This window comes from Apteryx rowi, unplaced genomic scaffold, assembly GCF_003343035.1.
Source record: "Apteryx rowi isolate R43461 unplaced genomic scaffold, aptRow1 scaffold_760, whole genome shotgun sequence".
Taxonomy (NCBI): Eukaryota; Metazoa; Chordata; class Aves; order Apterygiformes; family Apterygidae; genus Apteryx; species Apteryx rowi.
The window spans coordinates 88,615-113,070 of record NW_020451050.1 but is presented as its reverse complement, the minus strand read 5'-3'; the positions used below and the strand labels follow the sequence as shown (position 1 = coordinate 113,070).

General features: G+C 38.0%; 1 protein-coding gene across 4 annotated transcripts in view; it reads right to left on the bottom strand.

Moving 5' to 3' along the window:
• Nucleotides 1-23,540, bottom strand: part of BMP2K (BMP2 inducible kinase) — a 46,667-nt gene extending 23,127 nt beyond the window's left edge. For 2 of the 4 annotated variants that reach the window (XM_026088291.1, XM_026088292.1), the window contains exons 1-14: nucleotides 23,492-23,540; nucleotides 23,041-23,159; nucleotides 21,534-21,639; nucleotides 19,560-19,702; nucleotides 19,122-19,243; nucleotides 17,949-18,030; nucleotides 17,157-17,289; nucleotides 14,341-14,444; nucleotides 11,861-11,940; nucleotides 10,022-10,182; nucleotides 7,179-7,357; nucleotides 6,034-6,129; nucleotides 4,443-4,630; nucleotides 2,329-2,486 (exon numbers count right to left, since the gene is read on the bottom strand). In XM_026088291.1, coding sequence (XP_025944076.1) covers nucleotides 2,329-2,486; nucleotides 4,443-4,630; nucleotides 6,034-6,129; nucleotides 7,179-7,357; nucleotides 10,022-10,182; nucleotides 11,861-11,940; nucleotides 14,341-14,444; nucleotides 17,157-17,289; nucleotides 17,949-18,030; nucleotides 19,122-19,243; nucleotides 19,560-19,702; nucleotides 21,534-21,639; nucleotides 23,041-23,159; nucleotides 23,492-23,525 — 1,705 coding nt within the window. In that variant the 5' untranslated portion in view covers nucleotides 23,526-23,540. Of the gene's footprint in view, nucleotides 1-2,328; nucleotides 2,487-4,442; nucleotides 4,631-6,033; nucleotides 6,130-7,178; nucleotides 7,358-10,021; nucleotides 10,183-11,860; nucleotides 11,941-14,340; nucleotides 14,445-17,156; nucleotides 17,290-17,948; nucleotides 18,031-19,121; nucleotides 19,244-19,559; nucleotides 19,703-20,699; nucleotides 20,798-21,533; nucleotides 21,640-23,040; nucleotides 23,160-23,491 lie in introns of those variants that run through there. The other 2 variants (XM_026088293.1, XM_026088294.1) reach the window with 2 other exon arrangements.
• Between the last annotated feature and the right edge of the window lie 916 nt (nucleotides 23,541-24,456).

The following is a 24,456-nucleotide window of genomic DNA, read 5'->3' as shown; positions in this document are numbered from 1 at the left end:
AGCATATGAAGTCTATTATCACATCAAGCTCTTCTGTGCATTAAACTGTCTATACTAAGAAATGAGGGAAAAGCTAAGAAATATCTGAGTAGATTTCTTCTTAAAAAAAAAAAAAGAYGACTTTTAGCAGATGTAGTACAAAAATTGGATAGGGGAAATAAAGTTACTAACTATTCTTTCAGCTAGAGATGCAGAGACAGCAGTTAGCAACTTTTAGCTCCAAGTTATTCTTTCCTTTTCTTCAGAAATGCCAGTTCTTACCTTAAAAGCATCAGCATATTTGAACAAGTAGGAAGCAAAATACTGAGCACATGCATCAAAAGATGAAGCCTAGTCTTCCACTGTACAGTGTATTTTTATGAAGTAAACACTTGAAAATATATTTCCTTCCAGTTATGACATCCTGAAGAACAACCTAACAGTTCCTATGTTATTCAGCATTTCAGCATAGAGAAAGTAAGTGCAGCCGGAATGCAAAGGCTTTCTCGTCATGCTCTCCCTTTGGTGAGTGAGCTGGGACTGCTAGGTAAGCAGCAGCAGTTCTAACCTCTAGACAGTTTGTTTAACCATCTTACTAATACACTGCTTTGTATTTTCCTAGTTCCGTATCAAGTACTCAATCACATCCAAATACAATGTCAGAAGTTCTTCTAAGGAGACGTACAGAAGGAAGTATAAAGAAAAAAGAAAAAAAAAGCTGTAAAGCTTCCCGATTAGACAGCCTTATACAAAGCTCACTAGAGCCTACAAGGAAAGAGAAAAATCTCCTTATAACCACAGAGTCAAAGCAGCTATATACTAGTATTTTCTATTCTGTTAAGTTTAAAAAGTCACACTATATGAATGAGACTTGAAAAAGTTTGGTTGTTTTATTTCACCTTACACAAGAGTTCCTATTTTCCCAACTTACTTCAACTGTTATATTCAGCTACTCAAGGCAGGCATATTTCTTGCATAGCATCTTCCAGCTGACTCATAAAGCCACTTGAAATATTTCCTCAGTTAACATATTCTTCTCTGCATCTGTTCAAAACATACAGCTCAACCAAACCCAATTCACAAAACTTACCATAACCACAGTCAGCAATCCAAAAGTCAGCTGAAGATTCTGGAGATGGGTAGTGTTATCGTGACCTTTGCATTTAAACTAGTCTACTCCAGATTCAAGAGTATACAGTTTCAAAACTCTTTTAAGGCTTCATTCCTAAGTAGCATGCCTAAGTTGCTCAGTTCTACTACTGGGAAAAAATAGTTTCAAATTCTAAACTTAGATTTGCGAAGAATGCTCATTTTTCAGCAAGTACAATATCCACGTCCACAAAATTCTAGCAAGAACAGTTCTTCTACTGTAAGGTATTTGTGTAGGCTACATCTGCATCTCAAAACTAGAAGTCTTATTTGATCAACGCAAGATACAAGTCAAAACAATCGATTACCTTTTGACTGACAAGATTAACACCCATCAAATTCCTTAGGGATCAACAGGTAATGTGCGCATCTTACTCTGCTAAATTTAAACCAGAAACCCAGGAGGAAACAGATTCAACTGGAAGGATTGGTTTCTTTCAATACTTGATGTTAACTTGACTAGAATTTTTAATTTCAAGGAACTTGCTGAGAGTCATCCAAGTATTTACAATCTGTATTTTAGACGTTGTCACATCTTACAAGTCTCGCAAATGAACTTCATTTTGACAAAACCAGTTTTAGGAAGAACATCTAATGAATACATGTTAAGCAATTAAGGAAAGCAAGTAATTCCAAGGAAAAATCATTGAGAGAACTGACTTAAAGAGGAAAAATTTTATTCAACTATTGCCATATCAGAACAATTAAGCAGCCCTTACATGTAGCCACTCATCAAAAAGGACATTACAAAACATTAACATAATGTAATAGACCAATTTTCTTTCAGGCATTTTCAAAGGGCGTAACAGACCCAGAGAATATTCTAGTGTGCAAGAAAAAAGCTGGAAAGCAATAAAGCAAGCAGCTAAACTGTCCCTCCTATCTGACAAAATACCTCTGCTGTTTAGATTTTCTTAACAATCAAGATGACAAAAGCAGTATTTAAGAGCTAGGATATTGCCATTTCTGCAGTATTCAAGCCAGTAACTACCAGTTTTAGACAGTGAGTTCCCACCGCACACATGTTCAAAAAGGGAAAGGAAAGGAAGACGACAGGCCCAACTCTGCCCTCAAATGCTCAGAAAGAATTTTGTGTATACAGACTGCACGGCCCTTAGGCAAGACAGCTGCTGGCACTGCTGAGCAGCTACAGAGCCCTTATTTACTGTGAAGCAAAATAAGCCTTCAAGCGTCCCTTACTTGATCTTAGCAGGTCAAATTCTCTGTCCAGCAGCTCCTCCTCTGTCAACTTGGAAAAATTGTCCTCTCCAAATGGATTCCAGCCTGACATATCAGGTGGGTTATTGATGCTCTGCTTTGGGTAACTGGAAATAGCCTCAGCATCAGGAATACCTGACCTGTAAAGTCAGTTTATGGAAGCAAATAGAGAAACGTTACAGGATTGTCTATTAGGGTGAAATTTGATGCTGTACTTCATTATGTTAAAACACTACGTACAAGTAATACACGTGCATTAATAGCTTATCCCAAATGCATCTGAGAGCTAACTTAAGGTAAAATGGACCACTTGGATCATACGGTTCAACCGCATCATTTCTGTATGCGATCTTCTTTTATGTTTTGTTTTTCAATTTATTCTTTGAAGCCAAAATACAAAACCCTTCATCAAGGTGACCTGTAACAACAAAAACTGTATTTCACCGTTGTTCATTTTTGTACTACCACAGGAGACGGTCTCAAGTCAGCTTTTTTTTCTTAAACACACACACACACACACACACACACACACACACACACAGAGGGAATTTTCATCTGTTCTCCTTATTCATGAATTATTTCTCTCCTGGTTACAACAGGCAGACACAGTAAGCAGCTTCAGGTCCTACATCCATAAAACTGATAAGAATAACGAACTATTTGACATGACAGCATCTGCTTGTCTAAGTCTTATCTAAAGAGATGCTAAAAAACCTTTGCACGGATTCGGTTTTCCTTTCAAGCATGTGGTGCCATCCCACAAAACTACAGGCTCTTTCTACTGAGAGGAGGAAAATTGTAATACAATGCGATGTACTCCACAGAGTAGGTCATGGAAAAAAACTCATCACCCATTACTGTAAGACAAGCACTCATCTTTTGCAGTTATGAGATCACCCTTATGTATTGCGAATTGTTGCTAGCTTCAGCTCACTGACCGGGAGTTAACAGCAGGATCACCATCTTTAGTTGAACAAGCATTCGAGAATCTGGAAATTTCCACATGGACTTCCAGTCTGGAATGATTCCTTCCCAATATTATTTCCAGCTCAAGTACTCTGACAACAGACTCGACTGAAGTACAGATGCTAAGTGTCAGACATGGGGACAGAACTGCAGGACCACACACTCTGCCCGGGATTACACTACCTCCCTGGTGAGGTCAAGCCCAGGTGCTTACAGTAATGTACTAAATCATACCAGTGCAGCCTCCAGCAACAAAACATTTTGCCTTTTTACTCTTTCAATACAGTGTAATGTAGAAGAGACTAAGAATACCAGCAGCAGCTGAAATGTATAAATCACGTTATCAACTGAAAGTCTGTGTCAACACTGACTGCACTGAGAACTGGAGCTTTCCCAGAATTGCAAAGGGTTTCTCCTTAAATACTGTATAGTACGCATCTACACATACACTAGCCTAGTTCAGAGTGTCAGTGAACTAGACAAGCATGTGGACTTCTTTTTTTTTTTTTTAACATCAGAAAAGTGAGGGTTTTTTCCTTCTACACACCTTTTTTAGTAAGTATTCAGGGGAACGTCATCATTCATTACCCTTTACTAAACAAGCTTAAGTCCACAGGCCCCTGCAAAAGGGTGCACRAGTTAGAACTTCTAGCAAATAAAACCCAACAATAAAGCTTCCCTTAGAGGGGGCTCCCCTCCAGACTGGACTGGAAGACTCAAGAAAATGACACAAGAAGCATTTGAGATTAATTTAATATGCCCATTACCTCATTAAACGCAGGCTACTGACCACCCAAAGCAAGGTGGTCAGCAATCAGTTTCCTGAACACTAAGACAGCAAACAAGAAAAAAGGGAAGGGAAGTTCTTTAAGAAATTGGATCAGGTCTGTCTGGGTTATCTGTTTTATCTGTTTAGAGTTAAGTGCTCCACTCTCTTTCCAAAAAAAAAAAAAGGGAAAATAAAATAAAAAATCCACTACCACTAAGAAGCAGCCATGTAAACATTTCAAGAAATTCCTTATTATTAAAGGAAGCATGTAATTTCTGAAGAAAAGAATCAGGTATGGTCATCACAATTAGTAATGTAAGCAATTAGGAACCCTTGGGCACATCTGTGACAGAATACTTGCCTGCTTGCAGTATAAGGAGAATCCACCACTGTTCCAACGTGCACTGGAAGCGATGCGGGGTAGGAGATTAAGGCTGGTGAGAAATCTTGTGGAGAAGTGATATATTCAGGAGATTGTGCCTGTTGTGACTGCTGTTGCCGCTGAGCAAGCATCTGCTGCTGTATGAGAGCCTGCTGATATTGCTGCACCTAAATAAGATAATCAAGTTACTAAAATTCACACGGCCCAGCCTGAAGTTCTTCTGCTATGCAACATTACAAGCCTTCCAGAAAAATGCAGCAAGAACCAAGAAAGCTCAGTAGCTTCAGCAGAAGCAAGAAGCTAGAACTGTCCAGTATATAAGTGAAAAAACTGCTCAAGCCAGTCATTCACTGATACTGTTTTCCCTCTCGCAACGTATTACTGCTTAGCTTTTTACAATTATTGCAAGCTAAGCATATGCTACAGCAGCACCAAGAAGCCTGTTTTCATCATACACTTTTTTCAGAAATTAAGAACTAAAATTTCATGACAGTTTCTCCTGGTTTTTGAAAAAACAGATTATACGAACTAGTTTTCTTGCTTTACCCATACCTTTAGGTAAGTGCAAGTTTCCACCATGCTGCAGCAGCAGCATGCAGCACATACAGGAACATTTACTCTTTAGTGAAAGCGCTAAGAAAATAACCACATGATGATAGAAGACCACACCATTTCAATGAAGAGTAGCATTAATAGCTGAAATGTTCTTGGATGCAGTTTTAAAAGTGCTTAAAAGTAAATAAAAGATTGGACCAATATAACACTGATTATTTCAAGGCTTAATCATCAGCAAATGACAAAGTCTGTTTCCAGAAGTATTGCACATGCCAGTGCAAGAACATTTGTGCTTTCAGCATGCCGTCAGGCAAGGATTCCTCTGGGTTAGTTAGGGTCGTAACCATTATAATTCAGTCAAGCTTACACAAGTACCATTCCATTATAACATCCAACCTGAAATAATTATTTTAAGAAATACAGCAATGTAAGGGTGCCAACTGCACTGTTTTTGATTTGTTTTTAATACTTCTTTAAGACTTAGGGATTTTGTATGGGTTCCTTAGGTGCACTTCTAAATGCAACTGCTGCATAATACAGCTACATAAGCACAAGTGCAATAGGGCCTGAAACCAGAGTTTGCAGCTATTTGTACTTAGATAATTTAACTACTTAGTGATCTTAGACACATTTCAAGTAAGACTTTAATGCTGCCGTGCTTCCTATCACTTTTTAGAAAAACATACATTTGTTGCCGTGGTCATTACTGGAAACCTTAAGCACCAAGTACCCTTCAGATTAGTACATAACTACTCAAAATTGCTTAAGACATACTCCATTTAATTAATATGCATGTACAACCCCAGATGAGTTGTTTCAACTGAGTTCGGGTCAACGTATTTTATTTTTAATTCCCGGGAAACATAATTTCAGATGGTCAGCTTCTCAGTATTTATCATGTCTTCTTTAGGTCATTACAACAGCTCTAACTCCTGTACGCTGCTACTTTGCAACGGACTTTTAAACATATCACATATTTGACCATTAAACCATCCATGTTCCATTCTTGACATACCATAGCGGGATACTGAGATTGCAAAGGTTGCTGCTGGTACATAGATTGCATCAACAGCTGCTGTTGGACCATCTGTTGGTGCAYTGCTTGTTGATACTATATTTGGGAAGAAAAATAAAATTCTTTAAGAAGTCATGATCCCCACTCCTGAAACATAAGGTATTTAGGAGAATCACTGGATAAAGCATCACCTCTGTACCTCAATGGCATTTTGCAGTTAAGAAGCCACATAACAGAGAATCAGCTCTCTATTCAGTCACTGCATTTTAATAACAGTGTGCCTGGAAGCTTTAAGTGTTTGTCCCCTCCCCCCCCCCCCAACTAACACCAGGCTGTTTAACAAAAGATTATACCTACATACTCTGCACTGCCTTTTAAAGGCATGTCATTTATCACTCCAACTTTTACTATTTTCACAAGTACTGAGCCCCTTTGGGGGGGGGGGGGGACAGCTATGCTTTAAGTAATAACACTGCCCAACAAGGGGGTGGGGGCAGCAAACAAACAGGAATAGCAATAGGTGTCTTGGGCAAGATCCAAAAGATTTCATCTGACCTAGCTCCTCTTCTGTTCCATTTTCAAATAGTTATGCCATGGAAGAGTAACAGGTAAACTAAGCTACCATATTTGACAGCATGCAAGCTGGACAGCGTTAGAATATGCAGTATCCATGAAAAAAATCCCAGTTGACTGAAGCATTACAAAAAGACAGCTCTTCATTGTCCAAGAAGAGAACAATCCTACTCAGGTGGTCTAATCTAAAACCATTTATTGCAAGCACAGCATTGTCATACAGATCTTTCTTAACATTTCTCTCAAGCATGCTTACACAAGCCCAAAACCTTTACTTGGGCAAGACACAGTGCTGATTGAAAATAAGCTGGAATTGAGGTTTAAGCAGCAAAAGCTAGACAGTGTAAAGGAAGCAACTTTCTAGGGTAAGTATTACAGTATCTATGCAAGGGACAGATGTGTAATCAAAGTTTAACAGAAGGGGCAGGTGTGATGATCCCCTTCCCTCTCCCAACCAAGAGAAAAAAAGGCCACAAAAGCAGAATTGTCTAACTAGCATGAGTTTCCAAACGTTTTTAACAGACATAACTTGCTACTATTTTAGAAGCATCTCTAACAAGCATAACTTGTACCTGCTGCATATAAGCATCCTGAATTGCAGGCTGCTGTTGCTGGTGATGTAAGTGGTGCAACTGCTGTAATCTCCAGTCCCCCTGCTGCAGTTGCTGAAGAACCCTGTTCTGCTGTGGATGGTGCTGATTGGTCCCTTGGGGCAATAACATTTCTTGCCCATTTCCAGGTTGCATGGTTCCTACAGGGTTAAAAAGACACTATTAACATACTGATTCCTGGTGTTTAACCACAGAACTGCCCTGGCAGTTAGCCTCATTTTTAACACTCAAGGTTAAATAATTTGCAGTTCACTTCCCAGTTTGAAAAGTGGCACTGTTGATAGATACTAAAACTTACTGCACATTTCACCCCCTCTGAAGATACCTTGCAGGATGTGAGAAGCTTCCTTTGCTTTCAGTCTACAGTGATCTGAACAAGCTGGTTGCTAGGGCTCTGCTTCACTAATGCTTCACATTCAGCTTCTAGTATCTCAAATCCACTAACTCTATTCCAACTCAAAATTAGGATACACGATTCCATTCCTTTCAGTCTCCACATTCTCATCAAAACAATCTCTGATAATTTCCTTGTCAAGTGAAAATATGCAATAAAGCCTTTTGGATTTTTTATGTATAATGGAAAGCAAACTACACAAAATCCCCAAACACCGGAAGTAAGCTGGGGCTTCATATAATGGTTGTTTAAATATAGATAATATAGATATAAATATAGGGGGCATGCCCCCCCCCTTTTTTTTCCTTAAAGGGAACTATTGGCTTGTATATCTGTAATTCTTGAAACAAAACACTGGATGAGTTTATCCATTCATTTTTGTAGCCTTTTAAGTAAGCAGTTACTAACACACTGTCTCTTGCACACTGCATTTATATTCCAAAGCTCCCAGGCATGATCTGCTCCTTGTCACAACAGRACAAGCTTTCCAGATTGCATGTTATTTGGACACTACTCAGTGCAAGTTGTTTATGCCTGGGACACTAACATTCTCAATGGCTTTCTGATTGGAGGCTTTCCCCATGCCATCCCTGAAGCTGTTCTTCAATGAATCCAAACCTTTGCTTACTAATGTAAAACAAACAAACAAACAAAAACAAAAAAAAACAAAAAAAAACCCAAAACATATACACAACCCAAAACAGGGCAGTATCTTCTCTTTTAAAGAGGACCACTGACAGGTAATGGACTGCCAGTGACTTCCAACCCTTCACCTGTCTGAGGCAAACATGGCTAGTGTACTGCATGTCCTTGTTTTTGCTCCACCACAGGTTCAACAGCCCAGTTTCTCTGCCTCTAACATGAGGCAAAAAGTGTCTTAGTCCTCTGTACAAAGTCTCCCCTCCACATCTGTCCAAGTTAGTTGGGCTATCTTGTGTTTACAAGTAGGTTTTCCATTTGCCCAGCAGAAACAGAGGAGTGGAACAATCATGCTCTTCAGAACTGATAACTTGGCAACACTGGAGTGACTGACATCCCTGTCTTTGGTGCTAAGTCAGTATCTTCAGCACTAAGTCAACACCTTCTGCTTCAAAGCTTCAGGTTACATAAGCGCTTCCGAACATGGAGAGATGCTAGTTTATCTGGTTTTCGTTTTCATCATAAAAATTATATCCCAAAGACTTGCTTAGGCAAACTCAGCCTCAGCCGAGCATCGTTTGATTTGCAGGATTAGCAGACAAGAACCCACTAAGCGTCACTCACCCAGAAGGGGGCATTCTCAAAGCTGACCAGGCACTGACTGTGCCTACACTTCCCAGAGCCACTAGTCCACCACAGCAAACGCAGGATTTACATCCTGGCAGTTTACATTTCTTCAGAAGTTGTTGTTAGGAAGAACTGACTCAAGAGACAATGGGCACACATGCACTATTTCTCCCCTAAAAGGACGAAGAAGCCGTGGGGAGCTGGGGGAAATTTTGTATGAGATATGAAGCATTATGTTTTTTTCAAATATGATAAAAACAACTGACTAGGGCCTCCAGAATCTTTTTTTCCCTGAAAGTTGCTAAACTGTCCCTTGCTGCAGCAAAGAAAACCTTTTGCCTTCACAACCATTAATGTACACACCTGTTAATGTACACACAGTCCCAATAAATGCCTCTATCTAGTACACCTGGCATTCCAAGTGCATACTGCAGTGCAAATACTGCAATAGACACATAATATCAAAAAGTGCAACTAGGAAAGTATTCAAGATATAAATTAATATTATTCACACTTACTAGATGCATAGTTCTTTTTGAATGAGGTTAAAAAAAGAAGAAAAAAAAACACACACTCCCCAGGACTTACTGAAAATACATCTCACATGACTGCATCTCCCTCTGTTACCCTTCTGTTGCATCAACAGTGCAATGTGAAACATACTGGTCAATCATTAGAGGAGTGAAGTTTTTACATGGTCTCGGCCTAAAGTAATATCAACATTTTATGGCTATCTTGTGATTTATTGAGGCAAAGGAAGAATATTTTTCCTAAGAAAAAGGAAGGTGATCTCACTAAACTAGAAGGATAACTATTGCTAGTAAATTACTTGGAAGTCAAAACTAAACAATGAACTCCGCCCCCACAATTCACAGTGGCAAAGGTACTTGAATTAAAAACAGTATCAAGCACATTCAAAAAAATCCTTCACTTCTCAACTCTTTGTTTAGTTTTGTGGCACTTCATCAAACTCACTATTGGTCCATTTACAGCCTTCCAGAAAAGATGAGAATTTCTTCTTTAACGTATAAAAAAAAGGAGATGGAATTAAGACTAAGGTCAGTCTTATTAGAGCAACCAGAAAAAGAAGTTCACAATGCATTGTAAGGTTCGACCAAAACAACTGAAGACTTCGGCAAGTTACCTTTCTGCCCACGATTACCAAATTCACCAGGAACTTGTACTTTGACCGGTGTTGCTGAACTCTGGATCGTCAGCACACTAGAAGTGGCAGTGCTTGAATTGGCCTTTGGTCTTTGTCGTGGTGCAATTGAGGTTTCTGTTGGTCCAACGGTGTCTGTTATTCTAAAAAGGCAAAGTTTTCCGTAGAAAAGACTTCATTCAAAATTACTATTTCTTCTTCTTCAAATTAAACAATACATGTCTTAATAGCTCAGTTATACCTTAACCACGTGCTACTCTACTCTTCAATTGGATCTTAATACTTTAAGATTGGCTACCTAAAATTCACCCACCACTCCTTTCAATCATAAGAAATATGACTGCTACAGAACACAGTAAGAAGGAGCGATTTAACAGCCTTATTCCCAAGGAGACCRAGGCATTAGATGAAGATGAAACACCTCCCTGTACAAGTTTCCTGTAATTTGCAGTCGTGAATACAAAGTTTTGTGCAGACCTTGAGTCAGTATTCCGGTGACTGGAAATATGACTTCTGTTCACACATACAGGAAATAAGGAGAAATCTTATCTGCTACGTCAAATCCTTCCTACTTTCAAAAGGAAGGTTCAACCTCTAGCACTTGCACCACCTGTCACCTCCTCAAACTATTTGGATCTTCCCTGAAATATTTCAGGGCAGTGTTCAGGGCAGTGTTATATTCTGCCAGGCTAAGAAAGATGTTCAAAACCAAAGAACTACTTTAGAGCTTTCTTCCCATTTTCAGGTAAAACTCCAGGCAATTCTTAAAATTAGCAAACTGCTAAAAAACCATAATTCACCATCTGAGCTATAGAACCCGACACCTTGTATTAGTTACTACTGTATTTATATTAAGACATTGTCTGTCTTAGCTTGCTGTAAACTTAGGCCATCAGGAAAATGTTATTTAGGAAGAACTATGAATCTCCTTAATATTGTCTGACAGATTTAGCTGGAGTTTAAAACGTTCCACAGATAGCCTATGCCTGCCCTCTACTGCACATTACCAATGGATGGCAGGGTCAGCAAAACCAATTAAGTACCAGACCACGACATGAGTTTAAAACACCACAGAAATATCTACACAGCCCAAAGCGCATTTGATAAGCCCACTCATTTGCTTCTCATTCACAAAAGGCTAATAAAGTCACTGTCAAAACTGAGCTCTTAAGTACTTATTCATTCAGCTACATTCAAGTCACAGATGTCTGTAGATTCCACCCCCCCAACTTTCATTACCAAGGAATAAAAATGCAAAGGAATCTTCCAGCTTTAGAATTAAGGATACACCATACATCATACCAAAATAAAGACCAAGATGAAGAACTCTTGACTTTTTTTTTTTAAATTAAACAGTGCAAAAAAAAGGAATATTTGTAATTTTTGGAGGAACACAATCCACTTGTCTTCAAATTTAGTGATCAGTCAGATGGTAGCAGCTTTAAAAAACATCCTGAAAAATAGTTTGTCCATAACACATTACCCTGATCCCCCTCCAAAAGCTTTTTATTTCAAAATTTACTCGTGACACTAAAGAAAAAAAAGGAGATCAAGTACAGACTGCTAGCAATTAGCTTTTTCCATTATGAAATGGCAATCTTCATTTTCTCTCAATGGATTCTCAATACAATGAAATAAGCAATGGAATAGAATCCAAAGATAGACTTGAAGCATTTACATTTGTGGCTTACCTATTCTAACAACCTCTGCTGCTAAGATATTTTTGTTTATTAGCAAGCATATCAAAAGTTTTCAGACATCAATGCGCAGTTTAAAGGAATTAAACAAAAAAGAAAATATAAAACCATACCCTTTGCTCACCTTGCTTTTATTTGGCTTTTTCTAGCAGCTGCCTCACTAGCTGTCATGGGTTCAGGAAGAGTTGAGGGGACAGGAGAATTCTTGGGAAAAATAAATTTGAATAAATTTAAAAAGTAAAATCCTGAAAGAAAAGAATCATTACAAATTGAAGAGGAATACTTGCGCTCAAGTTATTCATGTCACAAAGTGTCATGCAGAACTCAGTCACATGGCTGTAGATTTAAAAATGTCTTAATACAACAGTTTTCCCATGCTCTGTTATGAAAGTAATAGCAACTAACACATTACTAGTCTGAAGCACTATTATGTCAACTGTTTCATTTCATTTACGCACTACCACCACAGCAATAAAGTAAGCTATTTCCTCCAGAAGCTTCTTTCCTAATTTGTTTATAATTGTATAGAAAAAAAAACCAAAAAAAATTTACTTTAGCCTTCAATTTAAGGCTTAAAACAAAACCTAAATTTCAGATGAAATGACAGTCGTTTATTTAACCCACTCGGCTCTTCCACCGCAATGCGATATCCACAAAACAATACAATATTTAAGCTCTATGGTCCTTAAACTTACCCCTACTACAAAACACTGCCTAATCACACAAACATTCATGGTCACTCCCATCCTCTAGTCCCACTGTTAGTTCTCTAGTGTAAGAAACTGACTCTGAAAGTAATTATAAACCAAYTGGGCTCCTCCATCACCATCTCTCACCCTGCCTTTATGAGCTTTTTCGTGCTCAAAAACATTCCTCCACCACCACAGTCTGGAAGCCTAACTCCCACCTCACTGACAGCACACAACAAAATACAGGGACCAACATAAATGAGAAGCTTTAAAACATCAAAGTCCTAACTTTTCCTGCTAGCTCTGCAAAACTTGGGACTTGCCTCTCTTACCCCTGCGGTCCCAAACCCTCAGTGATAATACTGGCAGCTAAAGCATTCAGAAGCCTTTTCCTCACTTACACCAGTCATCACCATGGTACTAGAAGCCTTGAATCCTTCATCAATAAACTATCTATCCCTCCTTCCTATAGTCCCAAACCTGCACATGCACTTCTCTCCCCCCCCCCTTTTTTTTTTCCTCCTTCCTTCCCCCTTCTCAAGGGTAGCAAGTGGTGCTAGGAAAGGCAAGCACAACCAGAGAAAATAAGGAGAAACTGAAACCAGAGTGTAGATTGCTGCTCTTAGTGCTCCCATGACAGACAATCAAAAAAACCCAGCTTGACTTTGTAAGAAAACTCCAGGCACTTGTACGTAGCTCTATATACCATAGGGCAAAAGGCCAAGCAAGCTGGCGATTCTTTCCTTACCGAGAACAACCCAATAAACAGATAAATCTTCATGTCACTTGAATGAGTTGATATTGTTCTCACAGTAAGGAAYATAATAAACCCCTCAATTTATGCTATGTTAAGATAATGCTTTAAATACAGGTTCATATTTTAGGATGAAATATTAAAGGGAAAATATCATTACTGCACCTATCCTCAGTTTAAGGACACCCAAACAAATTAAGAACTTTCATTTTCAGGACGTACACGTGATCCTAACCACACACTGCACTGACATAATATAAAAACACTCCATACACTTGAAATCTAGCCTTGCCTACAAGCAATAAATATTCTAAGTTTTTCTAAATATTTGTCTTTTACTTATCCAAAGTTTCCAGAAAGTAACATCCAAGTTACTGAGCACCTTGTTTCTTTTTGTACAGGAGCAAGAAATAGAAGGTAATAAACACACTGAGATACCTTCCAATTTTATTTGTCTGTCTACGAAGGCACAGGTTACTGTGCTTGACATTTGCTCCAAAGTTAACAAGATTGAGTTTTCCTAATTTCATTATGTCTACCTTGGGACTCACTTCATAATACTGAACATTATTATGTCCTTCAACTTCACTGCACAGTAATTTGGTCTGTGAATAACATGATCTTTGAGGAAAAGATCAGACTCACATGTAAAGTAAGGGTAGAAATGCAGGAACCAAAAAACTATTCTGCTTTCCTTTGCAGTTCAGTATAGTCCTTCCAATTGATTAGTGTAATGGCTAAGGATGATTATGAAGAAAGGTTCATCCAGAATCAACAGAACTACTCTTTTGACACTTCACACAGTGACAACATTGAACTTTCCACAGTCAGTAAGATAAACTTCTATGGTATATTTTATACTAATTCTATTAGATTTCAGAGATTAATAAGGGTTAAGAGCACAGGTCAGGTTTTACTACACTTCAACGTAATTCATGAAGCTAAGCCCTCAGAATTGACTTTTTGTTTAGAAAGGTAAAACTTCATGAACTCAGTATCTGCATGAAATGTATTCTGTTCCATGTTTTAATTTTAGAGACCAAGTTTTAAGAGGAAATGAAAGTCTCTTGGTTGATTAGGTAGACTTCTACTTCTTTTAACAATGCTAAGATCGACCTACAAAATCTACTAAAAATTTGGAGAAAATCCAAGACTACTTACATTAATATTGGACACTGGACAATCCTTTTTGGCCAGTTTAAAGGCAAAGTAAGATACTTGAAAGATATCAGGTCTCTGTTCTTGATCTGGTTCAAGCATATATCCTGCAAAAATTGATAAGACCAGTTACTGCTTGTTGAAAGAGAAATGCCTGTTAGGCAGTGTGCTACAAGCAAAAACAAAGTAAAGCAGGTGTTCTCGTCAACTGAGCTTTCACCCGAAACAATTATTATTACTAGTCTTATTTTCTTAATGCTTTTTGTCAAGTCAAATACTTTCTAGGGTCAAATGTAATTGGTCAAGAGGTATGCTGTCTGTTATTTTTGTTCTCAACTGTGGAAAGCACAGCTCAGCTGAAGTACTAAGTCATTACTTCAAACAGCAACAAAACAATGCACTGCACTGGCATTTACTAGGGTTAATATAAAACTATGTGTAGCTAATGGCAGATGCACAAATCTGATTTATTGTTCACATCAGAGTAAGGGTCCACATCATGTTCTCTCTTGCATGTTTCATCTGCTACATAAACTTATTTTTGTAGAAAAGCAGAAGAGCTAGTTGAATGGATAAAAGGACTTTTTTAGACACGGCACAGAACATGGGGCATCCCTCTCAAACATGATCTTCCCAGATGGAGACTGAGAATTCCATGTAGGCAGAAATTTTCATTTAGAGGGATGAAGTTCCTTTCCCCCCCCCCCTCTTAAAAAATATGTTCCAAGAACATAACCCTTGAAGACAAGTAGAAAAAAACCTCAAATGAAATACTATGTAATATCTAGTGTTTTTCAAGTAAAAAAAAGTTACTCTATATTGTTTATAAAATGATACTGTGTATATAAACATGAAGTCTTGCCTAAATGACAGGAGCCTAAACACAGAGTAGAAGATTTCTGAGAAATAAGCAAAAGTCTCCAAAAGCTGTTCAGCTACAAAGAATAAGAAGAACCTATGCAATTTTAATTTCTCATTTTTTTTATATAGGAAAAAGCTGAGTTAGATTTCCAGAACTGTATAGTACAGCCAACCTGAAACAAAATTTTGTGGCCAACCTTGAAGTAAAACTTTTTTTTTTTAAACATTAGTATATTCTTACAAATTTCATGATTCTGTTGAAATCCATTATTTCATGTCCAACACAGTTCCCACCAACTTGTATTTTTAATGGGTTTTAAAAAACGAAGCACATTTGAATTCATAGTGACATCAAAATTAAGTGGAAATGAAACGCTTATGAGGTGACTCCTGCCACTTGATTCTGAAATCACACGTTCATGAGGTGGAGAAGGTTCAGCTTGCTACTGTTTTTTTCCCCCCCTTGTAGGGGACCTGAAATAAAGCCAGCACTCCCTGAAACACCTTTTATAACTTGAATTCCAAATGAAAAGAAGAAAAGTTGACTTTGAGATTCTTCCCCACCCACATGTATCCTATGCCAGAAAATAATGCTCCTCTTTACACAACAATTAGCTGAAACTTAATAAATCAGAGTTCATGATAATAAGGAGACAGGATTAAAACCTGCACTCTTCCTGAAAAAACTGTATGGCCCTGCTCACAGAGAATAATATTTAATCACTTGTAAAATAATATCACATTTGGCCAGTTATTAAGTATTCACACAAGGCTAGATAACTTATCTTTCAGTTATGACTATATGTGCCAAAAAGTGTTTTGGATTTGATATTTCCTATTATATAAAGCATGAACTATGTGCTCTATACATTCACAACTGAGAAATAAATTAAAAGGGCACCTTTTTCAACATCCTCAAGTTTTCATGTTGTGTCAGTTACTCTTTTTTGAAGTTAACTTGTTCCAAATTTAAAATAGACACAACTGAAGATTCTGATTATTGCTGGAAACATTAGATCTGATATCCTTGTATTCAGATGAAGACACAAATCACTGGCCTCAGAACTCATTCTTTCCCAAAATTTTCCTCTGTACTCTCTATACTTGCCAACTTTTACCTGAGCTGATGCCCCACAGTTTTGTTTCCACACAGACCTTGGTTAGATTCATATTCTGCTATGAACCCCAAAATTGCAGTAAAATCCTCTCTAGTGCAATTCACCTCTGTAAGTTTAAGTTTCTACACCTGACTTGCACTTCAGATTCATCTAGCTAACCATATTTGCCTAACCTGCATAGGGAAAAAAAACAAACAACCCCCCCACACACTCTTTTCCAGTCTGACATTGCATAATGCAGTGATGAATAAATTAAGAGCTACCATTTTCATTCACTCTTCTTCCTCGGTGCTTTAAGATGACCTGTGTCAGAAAAAATAATCCACGTCACCCAAAGCAACCAAAAGGTTTTTTTGTTTTGTTTTTCAACTTCAGCAGTTTTCTTCTGAATGGAGAGGTATAAATTAATTTGCCAGGTCTCTGAAGTGTACTATTCTATGTGGATTTTCAGGTTATCAGCTGATGACCCACTTTACAACAGTTGATTTTAAGATGCAAACTGTCCAGAAGAGGGACTTGTTTGTACTTCAACCAACAGGCCCACTTCTGGTGCAGTTTCCCCAAAGTATTCTCTTGGTTCTTGAAATCCCCCTGTAGGTCAGCACCTCCGTTCTGTACCCTTGGCACCCTCCCCTGCTGCGCAAAGGGATAAGCAAGCCTCTCTTCCAGGGCAAGGGCAAGAGGTCCACGAGAGACAGGAGCCAGGAGCAACTCCCACTGCTCACTCAACAACCCAGTCAGCCTGTACCATTTATCCAAGTCACTCCTCCATACCACCAGGGTCTTCTGTGTTTTATTTCATTTCCGAGGCAAATAGTTCAGTGCTGCGCAGATACTTACTTATCAAACAATGCATATTATGAGTGTATCGGGAATTGTCCGGAATGGTAAAACTTCCATCGCAAATAGCAACTTGACTCTCTCCAAAGGGAAGCGAAAAGAAACAAAGTTTATACAGCAAGCAGCCAAGCGCCTGTGAAAACAAATACAGGCACTGTGAAAGGACGAGAAAAGCCACTTAAACAATAAGAAAGCACCAACAAGAAACAAATGGCATCCTAGCTACGGCTGACACTTGCACTGGTACTTAGCAGCTGCGTGATCAAACGTTCTGCTGATGTGATAAGCCAATATACAAAGCAGTGCTATAAGAACTTACTTTCCCACTGACTTATAGGTTAGACAACAAATAACTGTGAAACTAAAAAAGCTGCATGTGCGTACTCATATAACCCAGAGATACTACCAGTGTTTCTGCTGATTTTAGTCTTCATTCACTTCACTGCGATGGCTTTCAAGTACATCACCTACTAAACAGGCCTTACGTTATCATGCTGTCCCCAGGTTTCCATGAGAAATCACCAGTGACTACCAAGCAGTAGTCAGAGCCAACAGAAAGGAAAAAAAAATAATAATAATTACTCCCTTGGCTCAGAACACTCATCACACATGATGTAAAGCACTCGCTTTACTTGCGGAAAGACTGTGAAGCTTCCCTCTACTATGCTCTGCCACATACAGCCTCTCTCCTCATTTCAGAGAAATACTTTTCCTGTTAGTCAGTGTGGCTTTTAACCATTTCTTACTCTTAATTAAAGCTCCACAATTCATAATATCTCATTTTTTACTTACCCAGATATCTGCCTTGGTAGTAATTGGTTTCCCTCCATACAGGTTTATCATTTCAGGAGCTCTGTACGATAGCGTTGTATACCTAACAGCACATAATTATGAGAGGACATAGGTGAAAAGCTTGCCTCGGGACCAAAGGCATCTTTTCCAGTGTCCATTCACACCTAAATTTCTGATATCCATCCAGAACATTCTCACACTGCTTAAGTCACTTACTGCAATCCCACCAACCAAAAGCAGCATCAGAGAGAATACCTGGAGTACCTACATAACATGGATTATTGGGAATGATAGTTTTAGGTCAGCTAACATTTGCTCTTCAAAGTATTTCCCCAGGGCAAGTACTTTGGTAACTTAGCATCCCTTTGCTTACATACTGCAAGAACCGAATAGTCACAGGAAACATCTAAGAGTTAAAGAGTATTCCATCTCATACTGAAACATACAGTAGGCACCCTTCAAAAAAACAAAAAACCCAAAAAAACAAACAAGCAAAAAAACCCCACCTAACTAATATTTCAAAACCTGTAGTCAAAAGAGCATTCTTTCAGAGTTGAAAAAAAAAAAAAAAAAAAAATCACATATCACATTATAATTTGAGAAGGGTCTGTGTTTATTCCCCTGCAACAGTTAGCATGAAGGGGCAAACACAATCCAATGTGTGTTGAAGAATGCTCCAGCAATAAAGTTCAAATAATTTTCTGATCAGTCTTGGGAGAAAGGACACAGAGAGCACTTCATCAGTAAGACTGCATGTAGACCTGTTCTAATACTTAAGTATACCAGTTCTTTTCCTCTCATACATTTACAGTTTGCTCTATGAGAATAGCACAGTTTAAAATACCAGACTCCCAAACTGGACACTAGCCAGGTGTATACTTGCAAACTGTTCGATTTCAAAACTCTGTGCTTTTTTCAATGCCCTTATTCTACTCAGAGTTTCAGTTTTACAGAAACTATCAGTGAATAAATGGAAAAAGGTCCATTACCAAATAGTTTGGCTGTTTTACTACACTTATTTCAGTATTTGTTCAATCACTAAGTTAAAACTCATGTTAAGATACCCGCACATTACTCATTGATCTTTTGCATCCCAATAAACAGTAATACATTGACTTTCTAGCAGCACATTTGGTGCTTCTGAAAAGTCACTTGAAAGCAAAGCAAACTTACTTTTTAATTTCTTCCTCAACCAAATTAACACCATCTTTTTGAGGATTTAGAAATTTGTTAGTGGCACTGCCGAAATCACAGAGAACATAGTTTCCACTGTCATTTAACAATATATTTTCCACCTTCAAAGAAAATGAACAGAGAAACAGTAACAGATGAAACAATGGCATTAATCTTCAAGTTAACTGTTAAAACACATGCTTCCCTTCACAAACACACTCACACAAGAAACGGAGAGTTTTCAGAAAAATCAAGTAATAAACTTAGCATTAGCAATAACTGATGTCATCTTGTTTAGTCTTCCGGTTATAACTCCTTCAAAAGCAAGTGTTTCCCTAAGTAGAAGTCAAGCTCTTAAAATACTTCCTACACTCTCAATCCTTTTAAAGTGGATTGCTCCATTTCAGCTAAATGTTCCTTTACATTAGAAGTTCATACCTTTAGATCCCGGTGAACTATAGGAGTTTTGCACTGATGCAACCTGGCGACAGCTTCACAGGTATCACAAAATATTCTCGTTACTTCCGATTCGGTAAAGCCTGTCTGGAGACGCTGATTCATCTGATTCACAACTTGCCCAGCTAAAGAAGCAGCACAGGTTTTTGGGTTTGTTTGTTTGTTTTTTTAAATATTTGGTATGATTTACAGTAGTAAATGTTTTTCACATGTAAAAAGCCCACAAAGAAGATACAATGAAGTTTTCCACAGTCACTGCATTACAAAGAAGTCCCTCATTTTCCAATCTTGCACTCCTATGCCACCCTAGACAGAAAAATTACCATCTCAAACAAGCAGACAAAAACCCTATGACAGAAATCACTTTGGGACAAATTATTGCAAACACAAAAAAGCATCCATCACACAAAGATGTCGCCCCAAAAATGCTTCTTGCATTTAGATCGACAGCCAAAATGCTGTCAGGCAACAGAGTTGAATTGAATTGAACTCTGCACAGCCTTTCTTTGTCTCCTATAAAGACAAGCAGAGAAACAAGGGAGGCCTGAACCCACTCCAGAGAAAAAACCCTCACGTAACCTCTTGATAGGCTTCTTTTGAGGAGCAGGAACTATCACTTCGCTTTTGGAGGCAATTTTACCGTGTTAGCCTTCTCTTCCTATCACAGTGCTTACTCAACGCTAACAGACCAAGCACGACTCCTGAGCTAGGGGGCCATGAAGAGCGTTCCTTCTACACAAAGATCTTTTGAAAAAGAAAAACCTAACAGTCAGGTTGTTCGGAAGTTTACTTCTGTGTGGCTTCAGAATTAAGCAAGCAGAAATTAAATCTAGAAATATGGGAGCGAGTTTGCATGGAGGATTTACCCGGCAATAAACCACCCACAAACCAAACTCAGAAAAGCCCAAACCGGTGAGTTAAGCTGAACACTGAGAAACTGGCTCCTATGAATGGCAACAGGCATAGAGGTATTTCCTCAAGCATTTACTACTGTGACTAAGGAAACAATGTCACTGACACAGAGTTTGAAGTGGGTTCCCAYAATAGTGTGGAAATTCACCCATAAGAGAGCACTACGTCACCACAGGATGGAGGGCCAGAAGTTTAGATACGAATTTTCACCTTCTCTCCTCATTTCCTTCCCCAAAAAGTACATCGCTAAGTCTGTCTTTGGCTCCTTATGGCACAGATGGAACAACTTGTTCTATGTGCTGCTTCTACTGGAAACAAAAACAATGTAAAACTCAGCTGAAAGTATTTTAAGAGCCTTATGGACAGTGGAGAGTTTTTTCCTCCTCTAAAGATATTTTCTACTTGCAGCACGTCTTCTGTTATCAGCAAATTTACTCTAATGCTTATGTGCAATGGGAAAAAAAATTCTGGAACCACCTGTTTTGACTTTACTGTTTGTATTTGACTGTGTAAAATAAAGGTACATTACAAAATAATGGTTTTATGTCCTGCTTATGACCAGCACCATCAATACCAACTATATTATGCTGACTTACAGAAAGTCACCTGTCAGGTAAGAGGAAAGCATCTTTAGTATCATGAGCTTAAACAAGAATCAGGAGGGGGATAACAGCTGCCTCCTTGTGCACACTTTGTTTTCCCATCTTTGCTATCAAATTACATTCTAACCACATGTTCATTAGCAGAAACAATGAAAGGGAACCATTTCACATTCTATTTATATGAATTTTTCTCATATTTCTAAAAATACTCAATTACAAAGCTGTATGACAATGACTTCAACATTTTCTCAACATGTTCAACAAATTTGGTGCTTAACTACCAACACAAAACAAAAATGTGAAAAGAAGTAATTGGATTCTAGCTGTGAGATCTGTACTTTATCCTTTTAAATTAAGGGAAAAACTTTACATAAAAATCCCAGATTAGCAATACGACTGTGTTCTTTGCATTTACTCTGAAAACCAAAGACTAATCTCTTACCTCGGCAATATTCCATGAGAATGAGTACCTCCCAAACATTATCACTTACAGAATTAACAGCACAATCCAAGTAGCCAACAATATTCTTGTGCCCAGACAACTCTTTCTGAAGGATAGGGGAAAAAATACAGAAGGCATGTTATACTTGAACACAGAAAAATTTTATCAAATGAAAAAAGGTACAAGTTTTCTGATAGTCATTCACAAACTCAAATTAAGCAAGACCACGTCTCACATCCACTACTTGTTTACTAAGTACCCACAAACAGAATATGTTTGAAGTCCATCACTGCCAGCAAATTTAGTGTCAAAGCTACAGACAGAATATAGTACAACTGCAATTCAAAAAAGGAAACTGATGTGCTACTGGCTGGACAGTGCAAACAAGTCCAAATTGCTGTAAGCTAAAACAAAGCTGCGTACTGATATTATCAACAGCCTTGATAGGTAACGGATAGAAAAAAAAAAAAAAGAATCAAGTTACTCTTGCCACTTCCAAGGTAAATTCCAGATAGGAGCACTATAAATGAACAGGTGGCAATATTGCAGAACACACTTGATTATTAAAAAAAAGAAAAAAAAATAATAATAATAAGCTGAAAGGAAGCCAAAACTTACACAGCTGCAGCCAGAACTATTACAAATTTAAAAAACACGTATGAAATTGAAGTTGTCCCAAAGCAAAAATCAAGCCATTTTACATGTGGAATTTAAGCAGATGTGTATTACACATCTGACAATACCAGTGTACTCTTCTGCACTGCAGAGTTCCTGCCTATATGACAACTTTTGGATAACAAAAAAGATCTCTTATTCCTGATAATTCCACAGTGGCTTCTATGATTAGAACATGTTTAAGCTAGAAGTACGTGGAGATAGAGAGAAATAACCTTTGTAATATCTGCTGGAGAAGAACAAGACAGATTTTTTTTTTTTAATTTTTAAACAGCCATCAAGTAATCATAAACCGAAGAGCACCTGGGGGGGGAGAACCTTCTAGTTTCTCTTTGTTTATTCTTGATCAGCTCAAGAAAAACAGATGATCTACTCTAATTATGTAGCGGAGTTCAAAGTTTTAAGCTACACTCCTATCAATCATCTCAATGCTGGATAGTTCAAGCACATGCTTAAGCCTACTAAAGATGACAATACTTGTGCAAGTAACCGACAGCATCACTCAGCTAACCGAACAGTGGCATGTACAAAACTTACAGAATTAAGTTATCACTTCACAACCAGAAGCAGCTACTTCTTTATTGGGAAGCAAATTTACTAACAAAATTATCAACTATGGAATCAAATACATGTTCATAGTGGCTTTAGAAATTTATCACGTACTAACCCCACACTGCGTATTAGTTTCTGAAAAGCACTAACTGTGCAAAACCAGGACCATAAGGTCAAAAGAAAAAGTGGTCTAGAAGAGAYTGCCATTAGAGAGAAGTGAGCTATCATACAGGCATTGTAAATGAGTACGTGCTACAATTTTCAGTAATGTATTACTTACCATAATTGTAATTTCTCTCTTGCATATGTTGAGATCTGGCACACTGTTAACATACATTCGTTTCAGTGCGCAACGTATTCCACCATGGGTACGTACCAGAAACACAGTTGAGAAGCCACCTAGAGAAAAAAATTACGAATGAATTAAGCTAATAGAGACGGTTATTCCTCTAACCAACATCACTATGTGCTAAGAAATGAATGAGGAAGTGTGCATGCCAGTCTCCAAGTGCGGAGTGATAAGCACTTTCAAAATTGCCAAGACTTGACATGTCAGTCAAAACTCACTTACATGAAGTATTCTGGACAAAAACTTAGGAAGCGTACAATTATGTTACATCACTAAACAGAAATATATTTTTTAATATTTTCACATTCAAGTGATAGTCTTGTGTGAACTCCATATACTCTGTTTTGCAAGTACCAACCCTGAAGTCTTTTCAGAGTCTCACCTAGAAATAAGATCAAATTGAAGGTATTCTCCATTCCTTCACAGCTTTTAAACCCTCCAGTATTTGATAAAGTAGATTCTTATTCTTCTCCTAAACCTACATTTTAAAATGCAAAGAGTAAGATATTAAGCCAAGAGTCATGAGAAATATTCAAGAAGTCCTGCAAGTTTTTACTGTAGGATAGAAATAGGCAGAAACCCAAAATCATTAATAGTGCAAGCAAAGAATCGGCTCTAAAGTAATGTTTTTATTCAAACCCCTGTTGAACACAGATGAAACTGAAACATATTACCACTGGAGTAAGAATGCTCATGACTCGACTAGTCATGGGAGCATGAACACTGTCAAGTTCAACTGCAAGCCAAACACTTGAGCCCTTCTCCCAACCTCAGTGTTAGGTTTTTCCTTTTCTCTTCATTAGTAGAGAGAGAAAAAAAAAAAAAAGTTATTACGCACAGAAACAAAGGGAAATGGCCTCTGCACAAAGTATTCTGAACACTCATGCAAACCAAAGGAAATAACCCTCACTCTTATCTGTCTTATGCTAATCCTAAATGCTGCTCATGGCCTATAGCAGATTGTATCACCTCAAGGTTCACACACACAGCTTTGCCAGAGTTTTAGGAAACCTGCCACAAAGGAACTCATGTCAATCCATACTTTCCTTAATTGACTGCTGTCTAATGGTAACCCAACTATTACCATGGGAACTTTCAACTAGCACAAAAACTAAGTTTTACAATCAGGACAGAAATATGTAAACTAGAATGATTAACTACTCTGATAATCATGTAGCCAACTGAAATGCAGATGTTCCAAGTTTCCTGATATAGCCTGCAAGTAGCATTTATAAAGTCTAATGCATCTCATTTGATAGAAGTCTCATCAGAAGCGTGCATTAGAATTTACAGCTGAGGAAGGTTCATTTCATTAGGAAGTTTTCTTTTAGATCAAATATCTATTAT